Source organism: Primulina huaijiensis, chromosome 15 (genome assembly GCF_012295235.1).
Source record: "Primulina huaijiensis isolate GDHJ02 chromosome 15, ASM1229523v2, whole genome shotgun sequence".
In the NCBI taxonomy this organism is placed as follows: Eukaryota; Viridiplantae; Streptophyta; class Magnoliopsida; order Lamiales; family Gesneriaceae; genus Primulina; species Primulina huaijiensis.
This window is the reverse complement of record NC_133320.1, coordinates 19,350,049-19,375,078: the sequence shown is the minus strand read 5'-3', so window position 1 is coordinate 19,375,078 and position 25,030 is coordinate 19,350,049. Positions and strand designations below refer to the sequence as shown.

The following is a 25,030-nucleotide window of genomic DNA, read 5'->3' as shown; positions in this document are numbered from 1 at the left end:
ATAAAAATGTATAGGGAGTGGAGTAGTTAAGCATTCTGTTAGTTTTTGATAGCTTAGACTAGAGAAATACTAGCATTACCTAGGATTCGTATACATAGTTTATCTATGGGAAAGATATANCTACATCTAATATTTCAAGTACTTCGGGAAAAAAAATCAAGCAAAATAATCAAGAAAATCTAACTATCTGATATTGGTGCAAATGCATTTGAATACAACTATAATATCAAGAGAGAGTTTTTTTTAGTCAGATATCAGAGTCGGTGAAGTAGGTGAACACTTGATCAATGATCAAGAGTTCGATTTCCGCTACAAATACTTTTTCGGACAAGCTTGTCGAACAAAACTTATCAAGTAAGTTTTATCTGGTTAACATAGTTTACAAACTATTTCTTTAACTCGAAAATTTACATAGTGCACATAATTGGTAGCGACTACGAGTTCTCACGTCATAAAAAACAAAGAGAAGTGTTTTTAGTGAACATAATTTTCTTGATATTCAACTATCAATATTTAAATAACATAATATTTTAATATTTATAATATAATTATAACAGCTTCATAACAAAAATGGGTCTGAACTGAGTAACAATAATTGGCAACTTTATCCAATGCGCGAGAGTGTATCAAAATTAGTGTAAGAATTTGTTGACTGAGTACCATTGTGAGATTTTCGAAATATTTAACAACTAAAATCAATTTTATTTAATTATAAAACCTTTAGAATAACTTGCTACTTAAATAAGTAATGCTCTTATCCACTTAGTACACATGTGCTGAATGGATAAATCATTGTCACTCATTCAACCATGATGTATGAATGAGTGTCCATGATTCATTAGTCTATATATTTTTTACGTGTTGAGTGGATAAAAATACTACCCAAATGAGTAGCATCTATCAAGTCCCAAGATACCAATCTCCATAATACCTTTATTTGTATAAATCTATACTAGATAATATAATGAATAAAAACTCAAGGGTAAATTGTCTATAAATTCGCAGCTACAAACTTCGAGCATTACATTTTACAAATATATATATATTTTCTACAAAATCTGAGTATATTATAAATCATACTTTATAAAAATTAAAATCATATGTATGTAATAATTTCCTAATTAATTAGAAGTGCATGTATGACAATAAATTTTTTAAAAAAATTAAAAAACCAAATATATATAATTGCGTGAAACAAATAATTTATAGTGTCGGTCAAATATGTAAATTTTATCCGATGACCAATATTTTAAATTTTTTTTATATATTTAAAAATTTATTATTCTTCAAAAACAAAATTTATTGTCAAAAATGAAAAGCCTTAATTTTCCCCCAATTATTTTTCTTAATTTTCCCCCTTTTATATTTAATAAATATATTATTTATTATATTATACTATATATATGGCCAAATCGCCACCACGCACACCGCCGCCTCCGTCCAAAGCAGTCTGATATTTATCGAACTTAACCGTTAAAACGAACTATTTACGTGAAATCCCCAACTTCATTGTAATCCCCCCTTCTCTCCAAAAACCCTCAATTATTTTACATTGTCCTATCAATTTAGGGATTTTGATTGACTCGAATTGACAAAAATTATGCAGGCCTCATCAGTTTTGTTCAATACGAAACCTCTTTTAGCTCCGATTTATGCAGGCAATCGCTATGGTAAAGATAATCGCAATTTCACTGCAAATACAACCCAGCTCAATCAGGCTCAATTAAAGAAACCAGTAGCTTGGCGCCACACGAATAGACGTCGCTGCAGCCGTGCATATCTTGTCAACAATAAGGTTTGTTCTATTGTTTCAACTGCTTTAATAAAGTTTTCAACTTTCTCCTTTTCTCAGCTCCTTCTAAAATTGGTGGTTGGGACGCGGGATTGGGGAGTTTGGTTTGTGTTAATTCTTGGTGCATAGGGAGTGAATGAATTTTTTTTCAGTATTTATATGGTTTAGCTTTAGCCGTGTGGATGTCTTGCAATCGTGTTTGGTTTCTCTGTGTTGGATGATGCCTTTTTCTCTTTGCAAGTTGCAAGTAAACTTAATTTGCCACTCGTTGTTTCCCTTTGATGCAGAATACATCGAAAATATATCATTCTGAGACCAATCATGAAAGTCGGCGAGTATCTTGCTTCCATTGTTGCAAAAGAAAGCAAATTGGAATCAACGGTTTCACCTCTGGATTCTTTGCCGACAAGTCAACTTTTCATTTGTCAAAGCTCAAACCAAACAAAGATAAAGTAAGGAACCATCCACTTTGTGGTAATCTCGTCTGTGCCTTTTCAGTACTCTGAGTGATATGTTGACCTTCTCTTGTACTTCACCAATCAGTTTACCACCATGGCCTCTTACATTCTTGTGAAATTGCGATGCTTTCCTTTGATATAATTCTCTTCTTGTCAGATTGGCCGTGAAGAGATCTACATGGTAGTTATGTTTCTTGCTAATCATATATTATGCTCTTGTAGCAGTCACTAAAGCAATAAATTTTTGTTTATGAAGTCTGATAATTCAACAACTGTCATCAATTTATTTTACAATATGCCATATTATATTGAATTTTCTCTCATTTTATCATGTCAGGTTGGTCTTCATGTCAGACAACTTCATGTTTCATGTGCCACCGTCGGCCCCAACGAGCCACATGCAGCAAGTACAACATGGCCAGATGGTGTTACTGAAAAACAGAGTTTCGATGCATTAGACTCAGAAGTAGAGAGAAGAGAATATGAACAATTTTTGCGTCTTGAGCTTCCATCCCACCCGAAATTGCATCGAGGACAACTGAAAAATGGTCTCCGCTACCTCATTTTGCCAAACAAAGTCCCTCCCAATAGGTACTATCCCACTTCAGTAACATCCAGCCCCTTTGACAATCATTCTAATGATGAATGTTGAATAATAATTCTTGATCATTATTTGGGTTTCATCCATTATGTTCATTACTAAGTCAATTTGTTATTCATTAGTTTATTTTCTTTTCCCTTTTTGTGTTGTTTTGACTGTAAAGCCTCTAGCCCTCAAGTTCCAAATATGACTACAAAAACGAGATGACAGTGATGGGGTGAGTGAGGACACTAGTCCAGATCCTTGTAAAAGCTTCTGAGTCCCTTACTGAACGGTTTGATTGATATGAACTCAGGGAAAAGCAGAAATCAATTTTGTTAATTGTAAAACCGAAGACATAGAATTAACAGATTGACATTGTGCAATCATTTTTGGTTTAGCATACACGACTTCTAATGTTGCTTCAGGGAAATATGGTTACAAATTTGAGGGTGAGAATTGGCTGACACCTTTAAATAAGATTACAACCTGGCCAAGTGAAAAATGTATGATTAGATAGAGTAAATTAAGCACTAGAGAACTCAACGCTTTTAACGCTAATCCATTTCCAAAACAGCTGCTCTACCCTCCAGAGCATGCCTATAATGCTATGTTTTAGATTGTGGTCAAAGTAGGAAAGTCCTTTATGGGAGGCATACTTTTTCAATGGGTAGGCTATACCAGCACATTATATAGTATGAGGAGTCTTATCAAATGTCCTTTCATTTATGTTGAAGGGAGGCTTTGTATGCTATTAGAAAAAGACAAGAGTGAACCATTGATGGTCCTTAGTCTTGGTATATTTACACTGTTAACAATTGCAACCATTTTAAATAGGTTCACGACTTTAGTTGTTAATAGATAATAGATACATGGACTTGAGTTGATGTTTTGCGGGGTTAAGGGATTGTACCATTTTTCAAAAGTAATGGAGCATCAACATAGATATAGATGTTTGGGCAAGGACATGGGAGGCTTATTTGCAATGACTTTGATTAAGAAAAATAGAAAGCTAATTTTGTCTTTTCTTTTCTGGATATAAGTGATACTAATTTTGAGTTGCTTTGGCTATGCTAAACATCGTGTTTTTACAGACAAGGAAAGATCTAAAATGCTATTAAAATATTTATTGTTTTGGCACATGAGTCTGAATTGCAAATCCATTGACAAGGAAAGATTTAAAACATTAATAAAACATGTATGCTTTGGTACATTAGTCAGTGTTGTGAAAATCAATAAAAAGGAAATATTCATTATTTTCAATGCCAGACAACTCAATGTTACAATGTCAAGAAAATGCTCTTGTAATTCTTATGCCCTCATGGTGCAACGCTAAACACTTTTGAACTATAGGTTTGAGGCACACATGGAAGTTCATGTCGGATCAATTGATGAGGAAGATGATGAGCAAGGAATTGCTCACATGATTGAACATGTTGCATTTCTTGGAAGTAAGAAACGTGAAAAACTTCTTGGAACTGGGGCAAGATCTAATGCGTACACTGACTTTCATCACACTGTTTTTCACATCCATTCACCAACTAGTACAAAGGTTTGTCAAATTTTATGGCCTCCTTATTAAAACTGATGTTTGTAGACATCATTTTGCCCTGATACATAATTTGTTTACTTTAGTCTCTGTCATTAAATGTTACGATATATGTAAATCAAATGTACACAAAGTAGGGGACAAATCAAGAGGCATACAATTTTGATCTTCCATAGAGTAACAAATTGCTCTGAACATGGTGAAGAAATCGTTCAGCATGAATGATTGGAATTTCAGAAATCTTTTGATAGATCAGTTATCATATAAGATGACTACGACAAACTTTCCAAATATAAATTCTAGTAGATGGTTTTTCACTTCTGCTTTTTTGTCCTTTTTTTTGCCAATTTTTTCTATCCTTACCATAGTGAAAATTTGATGTTTAGGACTCTGACGGTGATTTGATGCCTGTTGTTCTGGATGCTCTGAACGAGGTATACTTTCTATTTGTTTTCTTTATGTGTTGAATTGATTGGCATTTTTCATTAATCATATTGGGGCATTGGTTTCAAGTGAGTTCTTTGAGTTTTTCCACTTGCTTGTACTATCAATATGATTTTCCTCATTTGATGCCACATGAGTTTGAACTCTGATATATTATTTTAAAATTGCCATAGATTGCTTTTCACCCAAAATTTTTGGCTTCTCGAGTTGAAAAAGAAAGACGGGCAATTTTATCAGAACTACAAATGATGAATACCATAGAATACCGCGTTGATTGCCAGGTAACCACTACAAGAGATGGGCGTGCATGGCTTTTATATATTTTAGCTAGCCATCTTTTACCAGATTTTTTCTTTTGATTTGTATGTATTTGCTCCTCAAAATTTTCTTCCTTGGTATTGCTGGCGTAGTTGTTGCAATACTTGCATTCCGAGAACAAGCTGAGTAAAAGATTTCCTATTGGACTAGAAGAGCAGATTAAGAAATGGGATGCCGACAAAATTAGAAAATTTCATGAGCGCTGGTACTTTCCTGGAAATGCGACATTATACATTGTTGGGGACATTGATGACATTTCAAAGACGGTTGACCACATTGAAGTACGTCATAATTTATTAACTCTTCAGTTTATGATTTTGAATTTGAGCTAGTCTTCTTGTACGTTTAGCCTTTTAGCTGATTGCCAGGTCTTTTGCAGGAAGTTTTTGGACAAACTGGAACAGAAAGTGAGGTGGGTGCTGCACCTACACCAACTGCCTTTGGTGCAATGGCCAGTTTCCTTGTTCCTAAGCTTCCCATGGGATTGGCCAGTGGTTTGTCTCAAGAAAGATCTTCTCCCATCGAACAGTCTAAAATTTTTAGAAAGGAAAGACATGCCGTTCGCCCTCCTGTTCAACATAATTGGTCCATTCCTGGAATCTACACAGATGTGAAGCTACCTCATATATTTCAGCATGAATTGCTTCAGAACTTCTCAATTAATTTGTTTTGCAAGGTGACAGCACCTGATTTGGATAAATATTTGTTTCCCACGATCTGTTTTTATCTTCATTCCTTCGCTGTTGTACTAATACTTTTCCTTCGCATATCGTTTTATTAAAATTTCCCTTGAAGAGTTTTTGCCTTCCTTTCTGTTGTTTTCTTTTGTTCTACTTTCATCTTTTCTTGCAGGGTGGGCTTGATAGAGATATTAAAAAGACACCCTTTCATTCTTTTCCAAGTTTGCATCATATTTTGAACATAATTTCCAAGATAGATGACGCATCTCAATAGGCATGAAAAATGAAGCAATGATAGTCTATATTTGTGTTGTGTTCTTTTGCCATAATATAACTTCATGCCAGAAAATGGAAATACATGTACTCATTTATTGCCACTTTCCATTAAAGCAAATGATGTGGATGAGAAATTTTGAACGGTGTTGGATGCTATTACATGGAATGCCCCCAAACATTTCTGCATTGTTTGTTGCTTATTCTTTTGGATTATCGGATACTCATGATTAGCTCGATATATATCTGTACTAACCCATCTCACCCCCACAACCAAAAAAAATAAAAAAAATCACAGTTTCAGTTTCTTGTATGTTAAAACCCATTACAGATTTCAAATTTCAATTACATGCGAGTGTTGTCTTGTGACTCAGTCCGTCACATTTAAAGTTTCCCCCTTTAACTTTATCACTTTTGTTATTCATAACTACAGATCCCTGTCAGCAAGGCCCGTACATATGGTGACTTGAGGAATGTGTTGATGAAGAGGATCTTTCTTTCTGCTTTGCATTTCCGTATTAATACACGATACAAGGTTACACTACTTTCCTCTTTGTTTGATTAGTGATGAAGAGTAAACTCTAGGTCCACGTCTAACTGATTTATACTGTAAGATAGAAGCCATACTTCATCTTTTCGGAGCTGGGGTGAAAATATATTTGATGGTTGCTTTTGAAATTATGGCATTTACTTTTACTATCATTGAAGAAAAACTATACACACAATGAGAAAAAAAAGTGCCAACTTGACGCCTTCATTCATTAATTTTTTAAGTTAAGCATTCTTTCCTGTTTATTCTTGAACCTACAGCTAAAGGCAAGCATGAGCAAGAATATTCTTAATGTTCCCTGTTTTCAATTCCAGAAATTACTAATTAACTGCCATTACTTTGTTTTGCACTTCTCATAATCCATAAATTGTGATCTGTTGCTAGCCAATTAGTGATTGAAACTCTAAAGACAATGCAAAGTCAATCTGACAGTAGTTTCTCAAAGAAGCAAAGCTGAAGCTACCCACATAAGTAAAATGATTTTTATATCCCTCAGGCTCGATGGCTTATGGTTAATTTTGGCCTTTTGTGCCCTCGACGCAATATTCTGTGAATCTATATTTGAGTTGCCATAATATAAAATAGGAGAATGTAGTCGTGCCTAGGTTTGCTTGGCTTTTGGGTAGGTTATGAACTTCTGTTATTAACATTATTTTTCCAAATAATAGTTGGTCTAGTTCACATGGTTTTGGTGATATTTTCAGCTTTAACTGCTTATTTGATGTGTTTTCCAGAGTTCAAACCCCCCGTTTACCTCAGTGGAGTTGGACCATAGTGATTCCGGTAGAGAAGGCTGTACAGTTACCACTCTTACAGTGACTGCGGAACCTCGAAATTGGCAAAATGCAATCAAAGTTGCTGTGCAGGAGGTATGTTTGTTTTATATAATAAGTCCATTCACCCAAGTGAAGACACGCCACATAGTCTTCTTTACCCTCTTTGTTGTGTTATGGAACTTACATATCTCTACAATGTCTTGATATTGTCAACTTTGGGCCTACGCCCTCATGAATTTGTTTTCGGACTTTACCCAAAAGATCTCGTACCAATGAAGATATCTTTCTATCTTATAAACCAATTATCTTCCTCATATGTTTCTAACGTGGGACTTTGATTGCATCCCAAACAATCCTCCCCTCAAACAAAGAACCATTAATTTAATGATGATCTGGACCTCCCTTCAAACCCATCTGTCCATCCTCTCCACTTCGATGATAACATACTCCCATCGAAGCACCCATCTCTACTGCGTTGGGAGCATACGTCTTACGTGAATTACTTGGAGCGTCATCTTTCTCGAGAGCCCATCGCGCATTTATTGGGAGCCCTCACCTCCTTCGTTTAACTATTCAAGGATTCCATTCACATGGCTCGATCTAGACCACGACTCTGATACTTGTTGTGTAATGAAACTCACATATCTCCACAATTGTATGGTATACACTTTGGACCTATACTCTTATGGATTTGTTGTTGGACTTTACCAAAAAAACTTCATATTAATGAAGATATCTTTCTATATAAACCATCATCTTCTCCATGTATTTCCAACGTGGGATTTTGGTTATATCCCCAACACTCCTTCCACTTTGCATATAAATTTTTTGAGAAAGCTATGACCGAAAATTGCGTTAAGATGTGAATAATAGTTTGTATTTTGTTGTCTGTTGGTTTGGCTTTAATTCTATATGATATTATTCATATGGTGGTTATGTTTTTCATATCTTGCATTTCAGGTTAGAAGGCTTAAAGAGTTTGGCGTTACAAATGGCGAATTGGCCCGTTATCTAGATGCTTTATTAAAAGACAGCGAACAATTGGCAGCTATGATTGACAATGTATCATCAGTAGATAACTTAGATTTTACGATGGAAAGTGATGCACTTGGTCATACTGTAATGGATCAAAGACAAGGACATGAGAGTTTGGTTGCAATTGCTGGTACTGTAACCCTCGAGGAGGTAATTTTCCACATGTCCTTGTGCACTTCCTTTCCTCTAATTGGTCTCTTTACCATTTTGGCTTTGCATGATGATGAAGTATGATAATGTGTTCATCTTATCAGATAAAAGAGTGTGATAATGTGTCATCGACGAACTTACCATCTTTGGCATGCAATCTTTCTATCTCTAGTCGATAACAAAATAGTGTTTGTAAGTGCCAAAAGACCCATACATACACAAATATGTTTCTTCTAAAACCTATGGGAAATAATATATTTTTGGTTTCTAACTTGAATATTTATATTTTTGATCATGTTTCCGGTCAATGCGCGGTCTTAGTTCTTAATTTGCACATTTTTTTCCAACTTTAGTTTATTTTCACCAGAGTGTTGACATAGCTTCAGACACGTCAGTAGTTTCAGATGACACATCATCATTTTCTGGTGTCACGTAATCATTTTCCGGCACCACATCAGACACTCTGATTTAAAATGATTAAAATCGAAAAATTTGCAAATGAGAGGATTAAAACCATAAATTGATCGACAGCATGGGAAAAATGAAAAACACGCAAATTATAGGACAAAAAATGAAATTTTCCCACCTATGGGCGGGTGCTTCGCAATGACAACACAAACATATACATGTACCTTATGGACACTTTTTGACATCTGAACGTGATTATAGTTTGTGTACATTTATACATGTATACGTATGTGTACATACTATTTCAAAGACATACATGTATATATATGTGTATACGTTTTTATGCATGTGTGTTCGTCTACATATATGGATATATATTTGTTGTAAGAATATATTTATGCTTGCCTTCTCCAACTTACTCTATTCGGCGTCTACTAGTCTCAAAGATTCAAAACTGCCAGTTCCATTGATAACGTTGCGGATATTTTGAAAAAACTGAAACCATGGTTGAAGGATGAATACCCACTTCACTTCTAGAAAGTGAACAATCCAGAAACACAATCCTCATGAGAAAAATAAATTAAATAAATCTTCCTATGAATCTTAGGGTGCCTTTGGATAGACATAGTTGAAATGGACTAATTTCAAATTCTTAACTAAAATCCATCATGTATGTTTTGGAAAAGATTTTAGTCAGATATCTAAAATTCCATATTATCTTTGCATACATTTTTGTATGCGTTTTAAAAGGATTTCAAATGGTTACCACTGATATATCATTTTAGATCAACAGATTTTCAAATGCTTTGATTTTAAATATTTCTTCAAATTCAAATGCATTCATCGAAAAGCTTTGATTTGTCGGATTGCCAGCATCTTGAACAAGAAAAACTAAGAAACACATTCCTTTTAACAAAAGAAAATGAAATAAATTGCATGTATGTATGTGTGGTTATGCCTTCTTGCACTTACTTTGATTGCCTCTTCTTGTTCCCAACAGTACTCCCGAGAAAATAGTAGATATCTCGAAAAAACTGAAATCACCGGTAAAGGATACACTACCGTTTCAATTATTTATATAATGAAGGACGTTTATATACTACGACTATAAATCTAGACAGCAGAAAATTTGAATTCAATTCATAGAAAAGAAAATGAAATAAATTCTTTTATGAATCTGAAATGAATTTGGACCGATGAAACATGAAACTCATTTGGTTATGCTGCCAATATTTTCAAAGCATGACTGATGATTTTCTCGACCCTTGTTGGTGTGTTAGGTTAATTCCATTGGTGCAAAGGTGTTGGAATTCATCTCGGATTATGGAAAACCATCTGCACCACTCCCATCTGCAATTGTTGCTTGTGTTCCAAAGAAAGTGCATATTGATGGAAGTGGGGAAACCGAATTCAAGTTAACACCAGAAGAGATTGTGGCTGCTATAGAAGCTGGTTTGAAGGAATTCATAGAGGCTGAGCCAGAGGTTTTTATTATTAACAGTCATATAGTTGTTCTTTTGCTATGTTATGAGGGTGTGAACTTTATGAGGAATGTGGATTGTCCACTCTTCAGAAATAGATTATTTCATGTTTTAATAGACTTGAAAAGACTTCTGCTTTAAAAATAAGAGATTATATTCATCTGAGTTCTTGCCACTTTTCTGATTTCTTTTATTATCACCACTCCCGTTCCTTAACCATTTCTTTTGTTGAATACAATTAGAAGAAATTTTTTCCCCCAATTCTGTCTTAAATTTTGAGTACTAACTCGTGGCTTCATTGTCACTTTTGCAGCTTGAGATTCCAAAAGAACTGATATCAACAGAACAGTTGCAGGAATTAAGGTTTCTTCGGCATCCATCCTTTGTTCCTGTTGACCAAGAAAAGGTGTCGAAGGTATATGATGGGGAAACAGGAATAGTCCAACGGCGTCTTTCGAATGGAATTTCTGTAAATTACAAGGTGAATCAATTGGATGTTCATTTGGATTTTTCAGATGATTTTGTTCTTATCCTTACAGTCACATGGTAGATGTTGATGTTGTTGTCTTTCAAAGGTTGTTCAGAAAACAGTTACTTGGATAAATTATCATTACAGGTGTTCTTCCCCCAGCATATGGTTGTTGGACCAGTTTGTTAATGTATATGTATCTGATTTGTATTTTGAAACACCTAGTTCCATCTATCTTGTTTCTGAAATTGAAAATTGCATGCTTTATGGTGTTGCCAATCCTACTTTTTTGGCCACTTCGAGTCACAACTTTATTTGGACTGAGCAGTTTGAGCTAAATTTGTGGATATGTTTCATTTTTTTTATGCGAAAAATTTGAATGTGATTCTTCCTGTGAAGAAGTTCTCTTTTATGTCAATTTGAAATTAAAGTGCAATGACCCTGTGTTCTGAAACTCTTATGAAGTCCAGTCCATATACTGTTCTAGGCATTCACCTTTCTCTTCATTCGGTCCTATTAAATGCATTTGGTGAAATGCTTTGTCATATTTCCTAATCTATGGCTATGACGACATGTTCAGTGGAGAAAAATGTTGATACTGGTCTTAAGCTGTAGTATCCACTCTTACTTCCCATTGATGCTGGTCATGTGCTGTAGTCTCAAGTTATTTTCCAAATGACTTGTAGGACTAGCTACTATATCTTAATCACTCTTACATATTGTCGTGCTACCAGGTATCAAAAAATGAAGCTAATAGTGGTGTTATGCGCCTCATAGTTGGTGGTGGACGAGCAGCTGAAAGTTCTGAAGCCAAAGGAGCTGTTATTGTAGGTGTGCGTACACTAAGTGAGGGAGGTCGTGTGGGCAATTTTTCACGTGAACAGGTGACGTGACACACCATTTAATTTATATTTTTCTCTTTTTGTAATCTATAATTTGTTTTCCCCCTGAGTTTTTTTGTATCTCTAATGATGTTTTTCACAAATTTTACTCACATTGGAAAACAAATAACACAACATAAATTTTATTCACATTCTCTATCAGCTTGTGAAGTACTTTTCTATATATCATATTTAGGTTTTTGCCGCTTTTTGTCATGTTTTATTTTACTACATATCCAACATCTGTCCCTCATGGTCATAGTTACTGTAAGTAATTTGATATATGTTATCTATTTCCAGGTAGAACTTTTCTGTGTGAACCACTTGATCAATTGCTCTCTGGAGTCAACTGAAGAATTTATATGCATGGAGTTCCGTTTTACTTTAAGAGATGGTGGGATGCGTGCTGCTTTCCAGTTACTGCATATGGTACTTGAGGTAATCTTGAAGTTTTGTGATGTATGAATCTTAATTAAAATCAATACGTGTAGATTACATACTCTCTTGTGTTATTTGACTAGTCATGCAGCTGCGAGGTAATTATTTTTTAGTTGTCATTGATCTCACCAATTTCATTTTCTGATATCCTCCTCACTAAAAAATAAACCATCAAGAAAAAACACCATTAGGAGATTCGATTGAGGTTGTTGAGCTGTTTTTTGAACGTCAGGAGGCAGGATCTGTATTTTGCAGCTTCCTTAGTGTGTACAAGATGATTTTGTTATGCCTTTGCTTTTGAACAAGGAGATGCCGCTGTAAATTAAAACCTGGAGCATAAATTTTTCTTAAAATAACGTGGACATCTTTTTCCAAGAAAAGATTTCAGATTTATTCCTATTGCTGTCAAGTTGGATTCATAGACTGACAGTTGATCAATCTATGGACATTCTCCATCTTTTCCTGAGTTTGAAAGAACTTCATGTTTTTGCAGCATAATGTTTGGCTGGATGATGCATTTGATAGAGCGAAGCAGTTATATCTATCCTATTACCGCTCTATTCCTAAAAGCTTAGAGCGCTCAACTGCCCACAAGCTCATGCTCGCTATGCTGAATGGAGATGAACGGTTTGTTGAGCCTACACCAAATTCATTACAACAGTTAACACTTTCACGAGTGAAAGATGCAGTGATGAATCAATTTGTTTGTGACAATATGGAGGTGTATATCTTTATATCTTCCTTTGTTAATTTAATAAATTAAGTTGCATGTTATCTTCCTTTGTTAATTTAATAAATTAAGTTGCATGTCATTTTGAAATCTAGAATACCGAAGTGACTATCATCTTATCGAATTTTGACTTCTTGTTTGTTTGTTAGGTGAGTATTGTTGGGGACTTCTTAGAAGAGGATATCGAGTCTTGTATTTTGGAGTATCTAGGTACAGTAAAAGAAAAAAAAGGTCTTGAGAGAGCGCAACATTACAACCCAATCATATTCCGGCCACACACTTCAGATTGGCAGCATCAACAAGTATGGACATGACTTCATAACAGCATGGTTTTTTTAGTATTAAATTTATATTGATGTATGACCTGTTTACAACCTCTATGTCATTCTTTGTTCTGTTATCTGTAAAGATTTCGTAAATGATTTATGTTATTTGTGTTATGGAGCAGGTTATGGATAAGCTTTGTTTTTACTTCCATTAGTGATAGCAAGACTTTTGAGTTCCTGTCTCCGCTAGCTTTCATGTAGATTGTCTAGACTTTGTCCTACAAAAATGAACATGGTCATTGTGTGCGTGTGTGTTTTTCTCTCAAAAGAACATGGTCATTGTGTGTTCTGTCCCTGTTTCCTCCATCCAGATGGGATGAAATTGTCCATTGTGATAATTGATTATTATCTTCTTCTGTCAGTTGAAGAAGCATCGTGGCTGGTAAATCTTTGTCAGGGCCTTAGTTTCTGCATCTAAGTTGAACACATCAAGTTACTCCTTTATGTTTGACCTGTGGAAGAATGTTAAGATTGAAGTATTTTTCTAATCATAGTGTCACACCTATGCTATTCAGTAGAAATTTCCTTTTCATTTTCCCACTGCAATTCACCTTATGAATGAATGAAGTCTTTATTAGAGAGAAGTAAGAGAGTTGAACCCTCTGAGGCATTTGCCTTTGCATATAGCCTGAACTAAACATGGCTTTGTTTGATGTGTTCTCTCATTTATTGTCACCGGGATGAAGTACGTGCGATATACCTAGATACCAATTAGATATAAAGTAAATTAAAATTTTTTGGAGTTATACAATATCTAAATCTGATGTTATATATATAACAAATTATAATAAGCATGATATGTAGAATACATCTATAGAAACGAATATTAAAAAAAGGTTCATAAATTAAAACACAACAAATAAAGAAAAGTAACTAAAAATAAACAAAATAATAGATGTTACTAATGCATAATCCATCAGTAATGCTGCTTGAGTATTCCACTTCTTTGAGGACTTCTACAACATATTGCTCCTGTCAAGATGTAGTAGATAACTGATTTGTTAATGTTTGGTAGCACCGAGAAGAAACAAGCATCCCAGAGCCTACACACAAAACACACTGCAAAAGTTCACCTTTTCCATTCATAATTAAAATTATCAGTGGCCAACTGCAACTCTTTCATAGCAAAAATCCTTCAATATAAATATGAATTCCTCTGGTCTAATAACCTACCGATAAATCCTTTCAAGACAGATTAATGATTATTATATGCTTTAATTGCCGGACCACATTCAGTTATACGTACTCAATTGATACAATTTTTTGTTAGGAATTTATGTGGTAGGAAAAAAACTTAATAACATTTGAGGGGCAACATTAAGTTGATAAATTGTTTTCCATATATGCTACATATATAAATGAATTGACGAAAATATTCATGTGATTTATCATACTTTACACACACGAATGGTTAGTTTTTACCAATTCACAATTCGAAAACATTGCCCTCCATCCATACTTTTATAGGTAATATAGATTTGCTACCCGATCATCTAGTTTTTGTTGGTGAAATTGAGAAATTTCTCCTCAATGATGTTCTGGTTTGTGCCTGTCCTGGGTGTTTTACTAGCGCATTCTTCTCAGGTGTTTTTGAAGGACACAGATGAGCGAGCATGTGCATACATTGCAGGCCCTGCCCCGAATCGATGGGGGTTAACTTTTGATGGAAAGAATCAGCAAGATTCAGTTAGCAATTCTGCTACATTTGGTGAGTTCTTTGGGTGCATAATGGACTGTATGTGTTCCTCATTCATGTATAGCCGTGACATGGGCATCATCCAAGGCATCTGTTTCGGCATGAGTCATCCAGTGTAATATGCATTTTGGTGATGTTAATTACTAGTTGTACTTTTCTTGTTTGTGGACGCTTGTGCGTGAACACAGTCTAGCCAACCCTTTTTTGACTTGAATTTACCTTCTAACATAAAGCATATGTTCATCCATTTGTTTCCATTTTGAAAAGTCAAAACTGCAAGAGCTTTTGTCCTCTCCATTTTGTTTGATAAATGTCTCTCCATGTTCACATGTTCCTTAAAGGAAAAAAAATTCACTCTACTTGCAGATTTTGACCTTGGCTAATGTCATTCAGTTGTGACAATAACCATCTATGCTATACCGAAAACCTGGGGTGCATTAGATTTCTATATGCGCGGAAAAGATGATTTGCTTTAGAAAAAGAAATAATAGGATTTGTTGCTTTTTAAGCATGCCTTGTTGATGCTAAAAACCTTTCTTGTTTGCTTGTGAAAGGTATTCAGAGAATTTATTCACAAAAATTAAGTGGTTTCTGGGGGTGTAAAAGTTTTCTATATGTTGCTTGGTTTCTGTTTTTCAACCAGGTAATATATGTATGTCAAAGTGTCATTCACTAGAGAATTGAAATCTCAATGAAAGTGCTAATTATAAATTGGGAACTACGCCGAATTTTTTCTAATTCGATAACTCCTCTCACTATCTCTGTAACCGCAACTTTTTTTAATCTAATAATATTATAGTTTCCAATAAAAAAAAAACTCCTCTTACTAGATTTTTGCGCTTAATCAGCACTGTGATATGGTAGTTTTTTTGAAGTTTTTAACTATTCCATACTAACTGAATCTTGATTTATCATAAGGCATACACCATAATTCACTTATGGTTTCTTTTCCAGAACTTGTAAATTTTGATCAACAATCTGGAGGGTCTGAGAATGCTGAAAAGGGTGTGCAAGGGAAACTGCGGGATCACCCATTATTTTTTGCTGTTACATTGGGACTTTTGGCTGAGGTCATAAATTCGAGGTAATTTCTATGGTACCATAAATGCCAATGCCAAAAGGGCATTTGTCGTGTTTTCCATAAGAATATAAATATATACTAGGCCTTAGGTTCAGTTCTCGTATTTAATTAGTCATGGTTGTAGTTGAGTGTGAACTATTGTTGCTGTTGGTAATTTTCTGTCTTCAGGCTCTTTACAACCGTCAGGGATTCTCTTGGATTGACCTATGATGTTTCATTTGAATTAAACCTATTTGATCGGTTGAAGCTTGGGTGGTATGTGATATCTGTGACATCAACCCCTGGAAAGGTACTTATTTCTTCTGTATAATCACCCGTACAGATTTTGCATGTAAGCTGGAATTGCCCTTCTATCTTTTTTTTAACAACTTAACAACAAACACAGGTACATAAAGCTGTTGATGCTTGCAAAAGTGTTCTCAGAGGTCTGCACGGCAACCAAATTGCCCCAAGGGAATTGGATAGAGTGAGTTACTTCTTATAACGATCATGACTCGATTCTTACAATTTTCAATCTCTTACTTTTCATTAGTTGAGATTTGTAATTTTGTTGATTTTGACACCGTTGGTGCTACCATACGCTTGACGCCTATGGATTTATTAGACGGTTGCCTTTTTTTTCTGTAAGTTGTATTTATTTTCGTTAGTAACTACTTGTTCTTGAAGCTCAAGCTTATGGGAGGTGTCTAGTATTTATACTTTAGCTTACTTGCCTCATGTTAAGCTGTAAACCAGGGCAAATCTATGCTTGGAAACATCAAAGTTATAAATGTGCTTGATGATTTGATATTGGGCAACAGTTGCGGACAAACTAATGAATTATATAAGGATTTGCAAACCAGGAGTTTTGAAGCTATGACTCCCTTGCACAATTACCATGATCACTTTTCTCCAGTGTTAAGTTGAGTTTGTAGTAAGTGGCCCAACAATAGTGTTTATACTTTAACATAAGGTCGAAACTGTTGTTATCCTTGCACATGTTAAGAGTCGAGGGTCAATGACAATATATTATTTTATCTTCCAGATCCCTGGTAGTAAAGCAAATGCATCAACCAGGTGTAATTATTTGTATTCTCTGGATTTATGTATGAACGTCCTTGTGTGTGCTAGATGGCTAATTCAGTTGCATTTCCATGTATGTTCCTTTTCAAGAATGAAAAACCAATCAATTTTTTGGTGAATTGCTAACAATAGAAGGCGTTTCTTTTCTTTTGTCTCTCTCTTTTTTTTTTTGGAAATCATGACTATTTACCAGCAACTGTGAGTGGACCTTAAATTTAAAACACAATATGGCAATGATGACAATTGAAATTGTTTATTAGCAAGTGTTGATCCTGGATTTTAACAGCCCTGAACTCAAGACATGTCCATTTAGTTCTGATGATTGTTAAACTAGACCATAAATTATGGTGTAATGGTATTTTTTCCCATTATCATATTAAAAAAAAAGATATATCCTCCATTGAAAAAATTTGCTCTAAAGTTTTCTTCAAAGTAATTTTTAAAATGAGCCTCTTCGCTTGCAGTGTTAAAATATAAAGGATTTCATATTCATTTTTACCGAAGGCACTTTGAAACTGCCTATAAACACTGTAAACTGCATATTTCACTCCCATACGCCCAAGTACCTCACTTTTGACCCTGATTATTTGATAAAAAATCTTCCAGGCTTTGTGCTCCCTGTGTGAGTGGACAGCGCACCATTATTCCAAATGGATGGTTGTTTTCACTTCTTTAACTCTTATTCATTTACAGGCAAGACGGACACTGCTAATGCGGCATGAAGCTGAAATCAAGTCGAATGCTTATTGGTTAGGATTGATGGCTCACTTGCAGTCGACATCTGTCCCGATGAAGGTACAATTCATAGGAAATTAATTGCATTATTTGCACTTTTATACCATTTTCCAAGATATAGCAATTCCATGTTTTTTACCCTCTATTATAATCCACTTTTATACCATTTTCCAGGATATATCTTGCATCAAAGATCTCACTTCACTATATGATGCTGCTACTGTTGAAGATGTATATGTAGCATATGAGCAGTTGAAGATAGATGAGAATTCCCTGTACTCTTGCATTGGGATTTCTGGGTCTCAGGCTGGGGAAGATGCCACAGGTGAAGTATAATTTTGCGTTATGAGATGAAATATGTCTCCTTTTAAGTATTTATCATCTACTTTATCCAAGTTCTTTATTAAACTTCTTTTGCAGATTCCATTGTGGAGGAAGAATTGGTAGAGGGCCTCCATAACATTATCCCGGTGGGACGGGGTTCGTCCACTGTAACACGGCCAACGACATGAAAGCTTTACGTGAAGAAGTTGCAATATTTGGCATGTGAGGTTTAATCTTTTTGTAGATTGCTCATTCTGACCAGAGTTATATATCGGTATATATGTGAATAAATAAAATTAACCCAACGCCTTGCATGAAAAAGGAGAGAGAGGATTACGACAAGGGGATCCATTATCACCATTTCTATTCAATTTAGTTGTCGATGTGTTGGGGAGGATGGTGGATAAGGCAAGGGCAGTAGATGCAGTCAAGGGACTCGAAGTAGGGAAAGATAAAATCGAAATAACGCATTTACAGTTTGCGGATGACACCTTGTTCTTCGCAAAATCGAGAAACGATGTGTTGGCGATAGTTGATTTATTGAAAGTGTTTGGAACAAATTCTGGGTTGAAAATTAATTTGAGCAAAAGCGTGGTGTTGGGATTGAATTGTTTGGAGGAAGAAGTAGAGGCTATGGCAACAACTTTTGGGTGCAAAAAAGAAAGGTGGCCTATTAAGTATCTTGGGTTACCGTTGGGAGGTAATCCCACAAAGATAGATTTTTGGGAACCAGTTCTTTCAAAAATGAATAAGAAATTAGCATCTTGGAAAAAGTCTTTCCTGTCAAGGGGGAGGGGGGCGATTTACGTTGATAAAGGCCGTGATTTGTGCCATGCCATCTTATTTCATGACACTGTTCAAGGTGCCAATTAGGGAGGCAAATAAGATGGAAAAAATGATGAGGGATTTTTTGTGGGATGGTGGTGATGGGGATAATCATTGCCATGTGGTAGGATGGAAGCAGGTATGCAAACCAAAGGATAAAGGTGGCTTGGGATTGGGAAATGTTATTCTCAGGAATAAGGCTCTTCTTGGTAAATGGTGGTGGAGATGTTCAGTGGAAAGGGAGTCGTTGTGGAAAAAAATTATTAAGAGCATCTATGGGACTCAGGATAACAGGTGGGACTTGGGCTTGGCAGAGAAGGCGACATTCAGAAGTCCTTGGAAGTGTATATCTCGGTCTTATCAGGATTTTCATCAACTGTTCAGGGGAGTGCCTAAACAAGGTAATATCATTCGCTTTTGGGAAGATGTTTGGGAAGGAGAGTCTTCGTTTAAAGTCCATTTTCCATCTTTGTTTTGTATTTCCATTTCTACCAATAAACCTATACGTCATTTCGTAGAAGTCGTCATTTGTGGGAGTAGTTTTTCTTTAATTTGGGATGTGAGATTCAGGAGACATCTTACTGAGGGAGAGTTACTTGAGTTCATTAATTTGATGCGAGTTCTAGAGAAAGTCAGATTGCAGCCGGGTTTCGAGGATTGTAGAGTGTGGTTGGGGGATGCTTCAGGTTCGTTCACTGTTAGATCTTTTTACAATTCCTTCTTCCATTCTTCAAATTTCCCTTCATTCAGTTTTTTTAATAACATTTGGAAAATTAATGTCCTACAAAAGATTAGGATTTTCTCGTGGATCGTGGCCTTGGGAAAGTTGCCTACATGTGATGCGGTTCAGAGAAGGTGGAGGGAGTGTGTGTTGAGACCGCAGTGGTGTTGTTTATGCCAAAATCATGAAGAGGATCAAGATCATTTACTTTTGCATTGTTCCTTTGCGAGAGGAATTTGGTTCAAAGTGTTAGAAGAACTGGGAATTCAATGGGCTTTCCCAAGGCAAGCTAAAGACTTATTTCATGTCAACTCAGGGTGTCCCTTCGTGAACAAATTCAAAATCTTCTGGGCCATGATAATTCATTGCATATTTTGGTCCATTTGGTTGGAAAGAAATAGCAGAATTTTTCAAGATGTGTCTGAGTCTGTCGATCAAGTATGGGAGAAAATAAAATTTAGGGTCGCATCGTGGACGATCAACTTGGATCAATTCAATCATTTAAGTGTTTCAGATTTAGTGAGGAATTGGAATTTTGTATGTGCATAAGTATTGTATGTTGTTCTCTTTGAGGACTTCCTTATGTTAGTAGTCTTGTTACTGTACTGCGGAATTCACATCCGCACTTAATATGTAACCTTTATCTATTTATTCTAATGAAATTAGTTTCCTATCAAAAAAAAATATGTTGTCTCTCTTTGATTGATATTATGTATCGTATATTGATATAGGTGTATATTTGGTTTTCTTAAGTCAGGGTATTGCTAGGATTATAGTCAAGGATTTCCATTCTAAATAGTTTAGTATGTTAATAAATACCATGTAGCTATTGGAAAATAATACAATAAAATTATTCTCTGATTTTTGACATGATATCAGAGCTAGTTTTTTTCTAAATTCACGTTTTTTTCCTTCTAACCCAATAAATCGTTCTCTTCATTCCTTAATCATGTCCGATTTTGAAGTTTAAAAAAAACTTTAGTTATGAAGCAATCTCTGCCAAATCGGAGGGTGTAAATCTCAATCCAACGACCGGTGACTTGCAAAACATTTGGACAAACTTACGTTTGGATGGAAAGAACTACTTGAAATGGTCCCAGTTTGTGCGGACTTTTTTGAAGGGGAAAGGGAGAATTAGTCACCTTCTTGGGACTGGACCCAAACCAGGAAAAGAAGGCTTCGACACGTGGGATGAAGCTGAATCTATGGTCATGTCGTGGCTGTTGGAGCCTATGGATCCGAGGATTAGTGACACTGTCATGTTTTAACGTCTCCAAAGGCCATTTGGGAGTCAATCAAACGAACTTATTCGAAGGCTCGTGATACTACCCATGTCTATGAAATCAAAATAAAGGTGGGATCGGTCAAGGAAGGAAATAAATCGATTACTGAGTACGCCAACAAACTTCAAAATCTTTGACAGGAACTTGATCACTTGTCGGGTCATTGTGATGAATTGTCCAGAAGATGCCCCTACTCTAAAACAATTCATTGATAATACAGAGTTTATGATTTCTTAGCTGGATTGAACCCATAATTCTATCAAGGGTCCAAATTCTAGGAAAAGATGAGATACCATATTTGAAAGAAACAATCTCTTTGATTCAAACTGAAGAAGTCGGAGAATTGTGATGCTTGAGCCTCAAAATTCGGAGGGGTCGTTGACGGTCGCGGAGATTCCAGAATGACGTCAAGTCAAGGAGTACGGAAGGGCAGAAATATCAAAAGTTGAAGGCCGAGAGGGTAAAAAAGATTTATGGTGCACTTATTGTAGAAATACTGGACACACTAAGGACAAGTGCTGGAAATTACATGACAGAAACAAGGACTGGAATCAATGATGGAGACAGACCAGAAACTTAAACCAAGCCTACTTTACTGTTAATCAGCCTAGCCAAGAAGGTGACCCAAGACTGAATGAACTTAGTAAGGAAGAGGTTGAGACTTCAAGTTCCAGCACAGTAGCAGAGTACAGGATAATGGCTCATATAGTTTGTGAAGTGGTTTTGAAGACTTTATTGACCAAAAGGAGTATAAAATGTTAAATTCCTATGTCCATGCATTGTGACAACAAAGTGGCTATGTACTTTGGTAGTATTCAATAGTCCTAAATTCCACGTGAAAACCAAACATATAAAGGTGGAATATGACTTTCTTAGTGATGTAAGGAACAAGATAATCAAGGACCATCTTTCACGAAGGGCTTGGCGGCTGACTTTTCAATTTGATATTTCAAGCTGAACATAATTTGAGACTTGTGTTGGAAAATGTACTTGTGTTGTGGATTGGAGCATTAGATCTTAGACTCTTGTCAGTCCGTTAATATTTTTTATTTGTATGGCATCTCTTCTATATTAGAGAGAGTCCACGCAATTTTTTATTATCCGATCACTCTTTTTCTTCTCAATATTGATGAAAGACATAATTTGTTTGACAGGTTGAAAATACTTGCTTGGAGTAGATTTTTCCAATGATTTCTGAAGGGTCGTAGTGTTATCAGAAGTCCAGGTTCAGAAAATCGGTGCGGCTCTGTCGAGGAGCAGTCGGAACAATAGGCATGCAATGATGGTGGGAAATTCGTTTCAGGGGTTGCTCAAAACTGGATGTAACGCATAACCCGACCATTATTCGATACAAATAGGATATCTGGCCGGAAACATGACAACTGAACTTTGATATTTGTTGTACTCCTATTTTTCTCTTATTGTTGTAGGAGGTAAACTTGTAACGATAGGCGACTTAGAATTGTTAAATATTGAGAAGGGACGTTTTTTTTTCTTTCTTTCACGGCATTGTGAAGTATATGAAAATAATATTAACATTGATTTTTGTTCAATGGTAATATATACAAACATCTCGGTCTGTCTTGGAAACGACTAGCTTTCAAACCCAAAAAAATATACAATCCGATAAGAGAAGTATCTACATTCGACTTGTGAAAGATTTTGAATCAAGAATGAACCCAAACTATAATGAAAATGACGCAAACTAATGTATTATATCGCATCTTCTATTCTCTTGATGTAATAATTATTATTCATTATGTTATAATTTTTTATATTTTATATCAATTTTTTATATCATGATGATGAGTTATCTGAACACCAAATGGTTTTAGAAAGGCAAATAAACTCACACACATATCTGAACACCAAATGGTTTTAGTCTTTTAGAAAGGCAAATAAACTCACTCACAAGCAGCACAAATGGCACTAATCTTATGGCTTCCACACTATGGTTGTTTCCGCTATCTTACTTAGACATGACGACATAAGGGTCCATGTTCGAAGCGAGCCTCCTGTCCTCGAAATAGCCTTTTCCATCTCTCTCCAACTCTCCTCTGACCCTAACGGGCGCTCCACGATTCGCCACACCTTATCATACATGCTGGAATTCCAAGAAATGTGAACATAGTGATGCCAACATGCAACAGAAGATGCAAAATGTTGCTTAGGTGTTCTGAAATCATATAGTTTTCTTATACCTAGTAGACTGTATCAAAAACTAACACTGACAAAAATCAAAATGCAGTATGAATTGATATGTTGATGTGCCCCTTTATATAAGAATTTTTAAGCACATACCCGTGAGAAAGTGTGTATGCTGGCTGTCTCGTGCCTTCCGGTGAGGCGACGTTCATTGCCTTCTCCATGTGCGTAGATGTGTTCCTTGTGCCTTAAACTTAGCCTCCTTAATGACTTCATAACCTCCATCACCTCTCATGGAGTTTGTACTGAAGAATTACAACGACATTTGTTACACATGATGACATGAAGTACGCTAATAAGCATAGAGAATTCGAAACTAAAAACTAAAGTCTAAATGTATTGTGGATTCGAACCTATAATTCGTGTGGGCACCCGCTCCATTCCATTCTCCTCATTACATGAAAAAAGTACTTTATTACATGCTCAAAACAAAGAGGAAGGCAACTTCTCCTCTATCTTGGCTCTCCGCCACTGACAACACCATGAAAACAAACATAAAAGAACGCATAATGCATGTTATATAAAGTTCCACTGTTCGGAAAAAATGAATAAACAACATAATATTTTGTTCATGAATCTGTATTGACTGAAAAAAAAAAAAAAACTAATTCAAAGTTCCTGAATCATCATATGAAATTATTCTAAAATGAAAAAAACATAATCAAATATATCTACATTATAAGAATAATAAGAAGAAGAACATGCATTGTAGTTGCATAAAAAAAACAAATTTTTGTTGTTAAAATATCACATATTCAAATGAAATTAAATTGTGATTTTAAAAAACATTTACTGCTAATTAAGTGTTAATTAAAAATATTGTGAAATGAAGTAATATAAATCATTATAATTATAGAATTACGGTAATTGAAAAATTTGTGATAAATAACTTATTTTGAATATATTTTAATTTAAATGAGATTATATTTCAAATGACTCGAATATAAAGGATATAAGATATTGAATTCCTGAATATTTTAACAAAATACACAAATTAAAATAACAAGAAGACATATATATTAGGGATAAGTTTATTATTTGTGAAAAATATGACAATCTGATGCATACGAATGTAATTTCCTGATTCAATTTTTGTAAGAAAAAAGTTAAAACTATCAATATTAGTACAAAAATATATGTACCCAACAAATAAAATAGATGAATAAAAACTGAAAAACACGCGTTAATTATACATAGATCAATCAAAACAATACACATTCGATTACCCGTAATATGATTTCGTCCATTTTGATTGTTTTGTGAAATCGAAGTATATTAACTTATCCGACTCAAAAAAGCTCAACACCTTCATATGAGAACGAAAATAATGATCATTGCCTACAAAAAATTATTTAAGTTAAAGTTGTAATTAAAACTATACATTATTTAAATCTGATTGTTTTTTTAAACATAAACGAAGTCGAAAAATTTCAAAGTCTCCAAAGCAATAGATATAATAAAAATATTGAACCTCGAGACTCGAGATGTAATTGTAAAATTAAATCATCCAACCAAAAACAAAGAAAGAAGAAAATTCAAAGTTAAATATCCGACAAATGATAAAATTACAAATTACGATATCACAATAAAAGCAATATGTGTAAGTGGACCGACTCATAAAGTTTCTATTGAAATAGAACCCATGCAAGGAAAAACACTTGTCATTCGTTGATTTTTTTGGTATCCCAAAAACGTTCGGGTCGAAATATAACTTTCAAATTAAGTTTTGATTTAGTGAATGATGTCAAAAAGAGTGTCAA

The 25,030-nt window shown here is 35.0% G+C and overlaps 1 protein-coding gene across 1 annotated transcript; it reads left to right on the top strand.

Annotated features, from left to right (window-relative positions):
• The first annotated feature begins 1,477 nt into the window (after positions 1–1,477).
• On the top strand, positions 1,478–22,607 carry LOC140958404 (stromal processing peptidase, chloroplastic-like). The gene is made up of 25 exons (XM_073415838.1): positions 1,478–1,795; positions 2,080–2,244; positions 2,588–2,841; positions 4,184–4,382; positions 4,766–4,813; positions 4,997–5,104; positions 5,234–5,422; positions 5,521–5,817; positions 6,528–6,629; positions 7,379–7,513; positions 8,381–8,605; positions 10,294–10,497; positions 10,808–10,975; positions 11,698–11,847; positions 12,145–12,282; positions 12,776–13,003; positions 13,162–13,314; positions 14,923–15,046; positions 15,989–16,118; positions 16,284–16,404; positions 16,501–16,581; positions 17,871–17,972; positions 18,087–18,237; positions 18,333–18,458; positions 22,220–22,607. Exons 1-24 carry the CDS (start codon positions 1,601–1,603, stop codon positions 18,422–18,424), a joined length of 3,759 nt encoding a protein of 1,252 aa, XP_073271939.1. The 5' UTR covers positions 1,478–1,600; the 3' UTR covers positions 18,425–18,458; positions 22,220–22,607.
• The last annotated feature ends 2,423 nt before the right edge of the window (positions 22,608–25,030 follow it).

Coding starts and splice junctions, on each gene's coding strand:
- LOC140958404 (XM_073415838.1), top strand. CDS start 1,601: ATGCAGGCCTCATCAGTTTTGTTCAATACGAAACCTCTTTTAGCTCCG. Junction 5,818..6,527: donor CAATTAATTTGTTTTGCAAG/GTGACAGCACCT, acceptor TCATAACTACAG/ATCCCTGTCAGCAAGGCCCG. Junction 8,606..10,293: donor GTACTGTAACCCTCGAGGAG/GTAATTTTCCAC, acceptor TTGGTGTGTTAG/GTTAATTCCATTGGTGCAAA.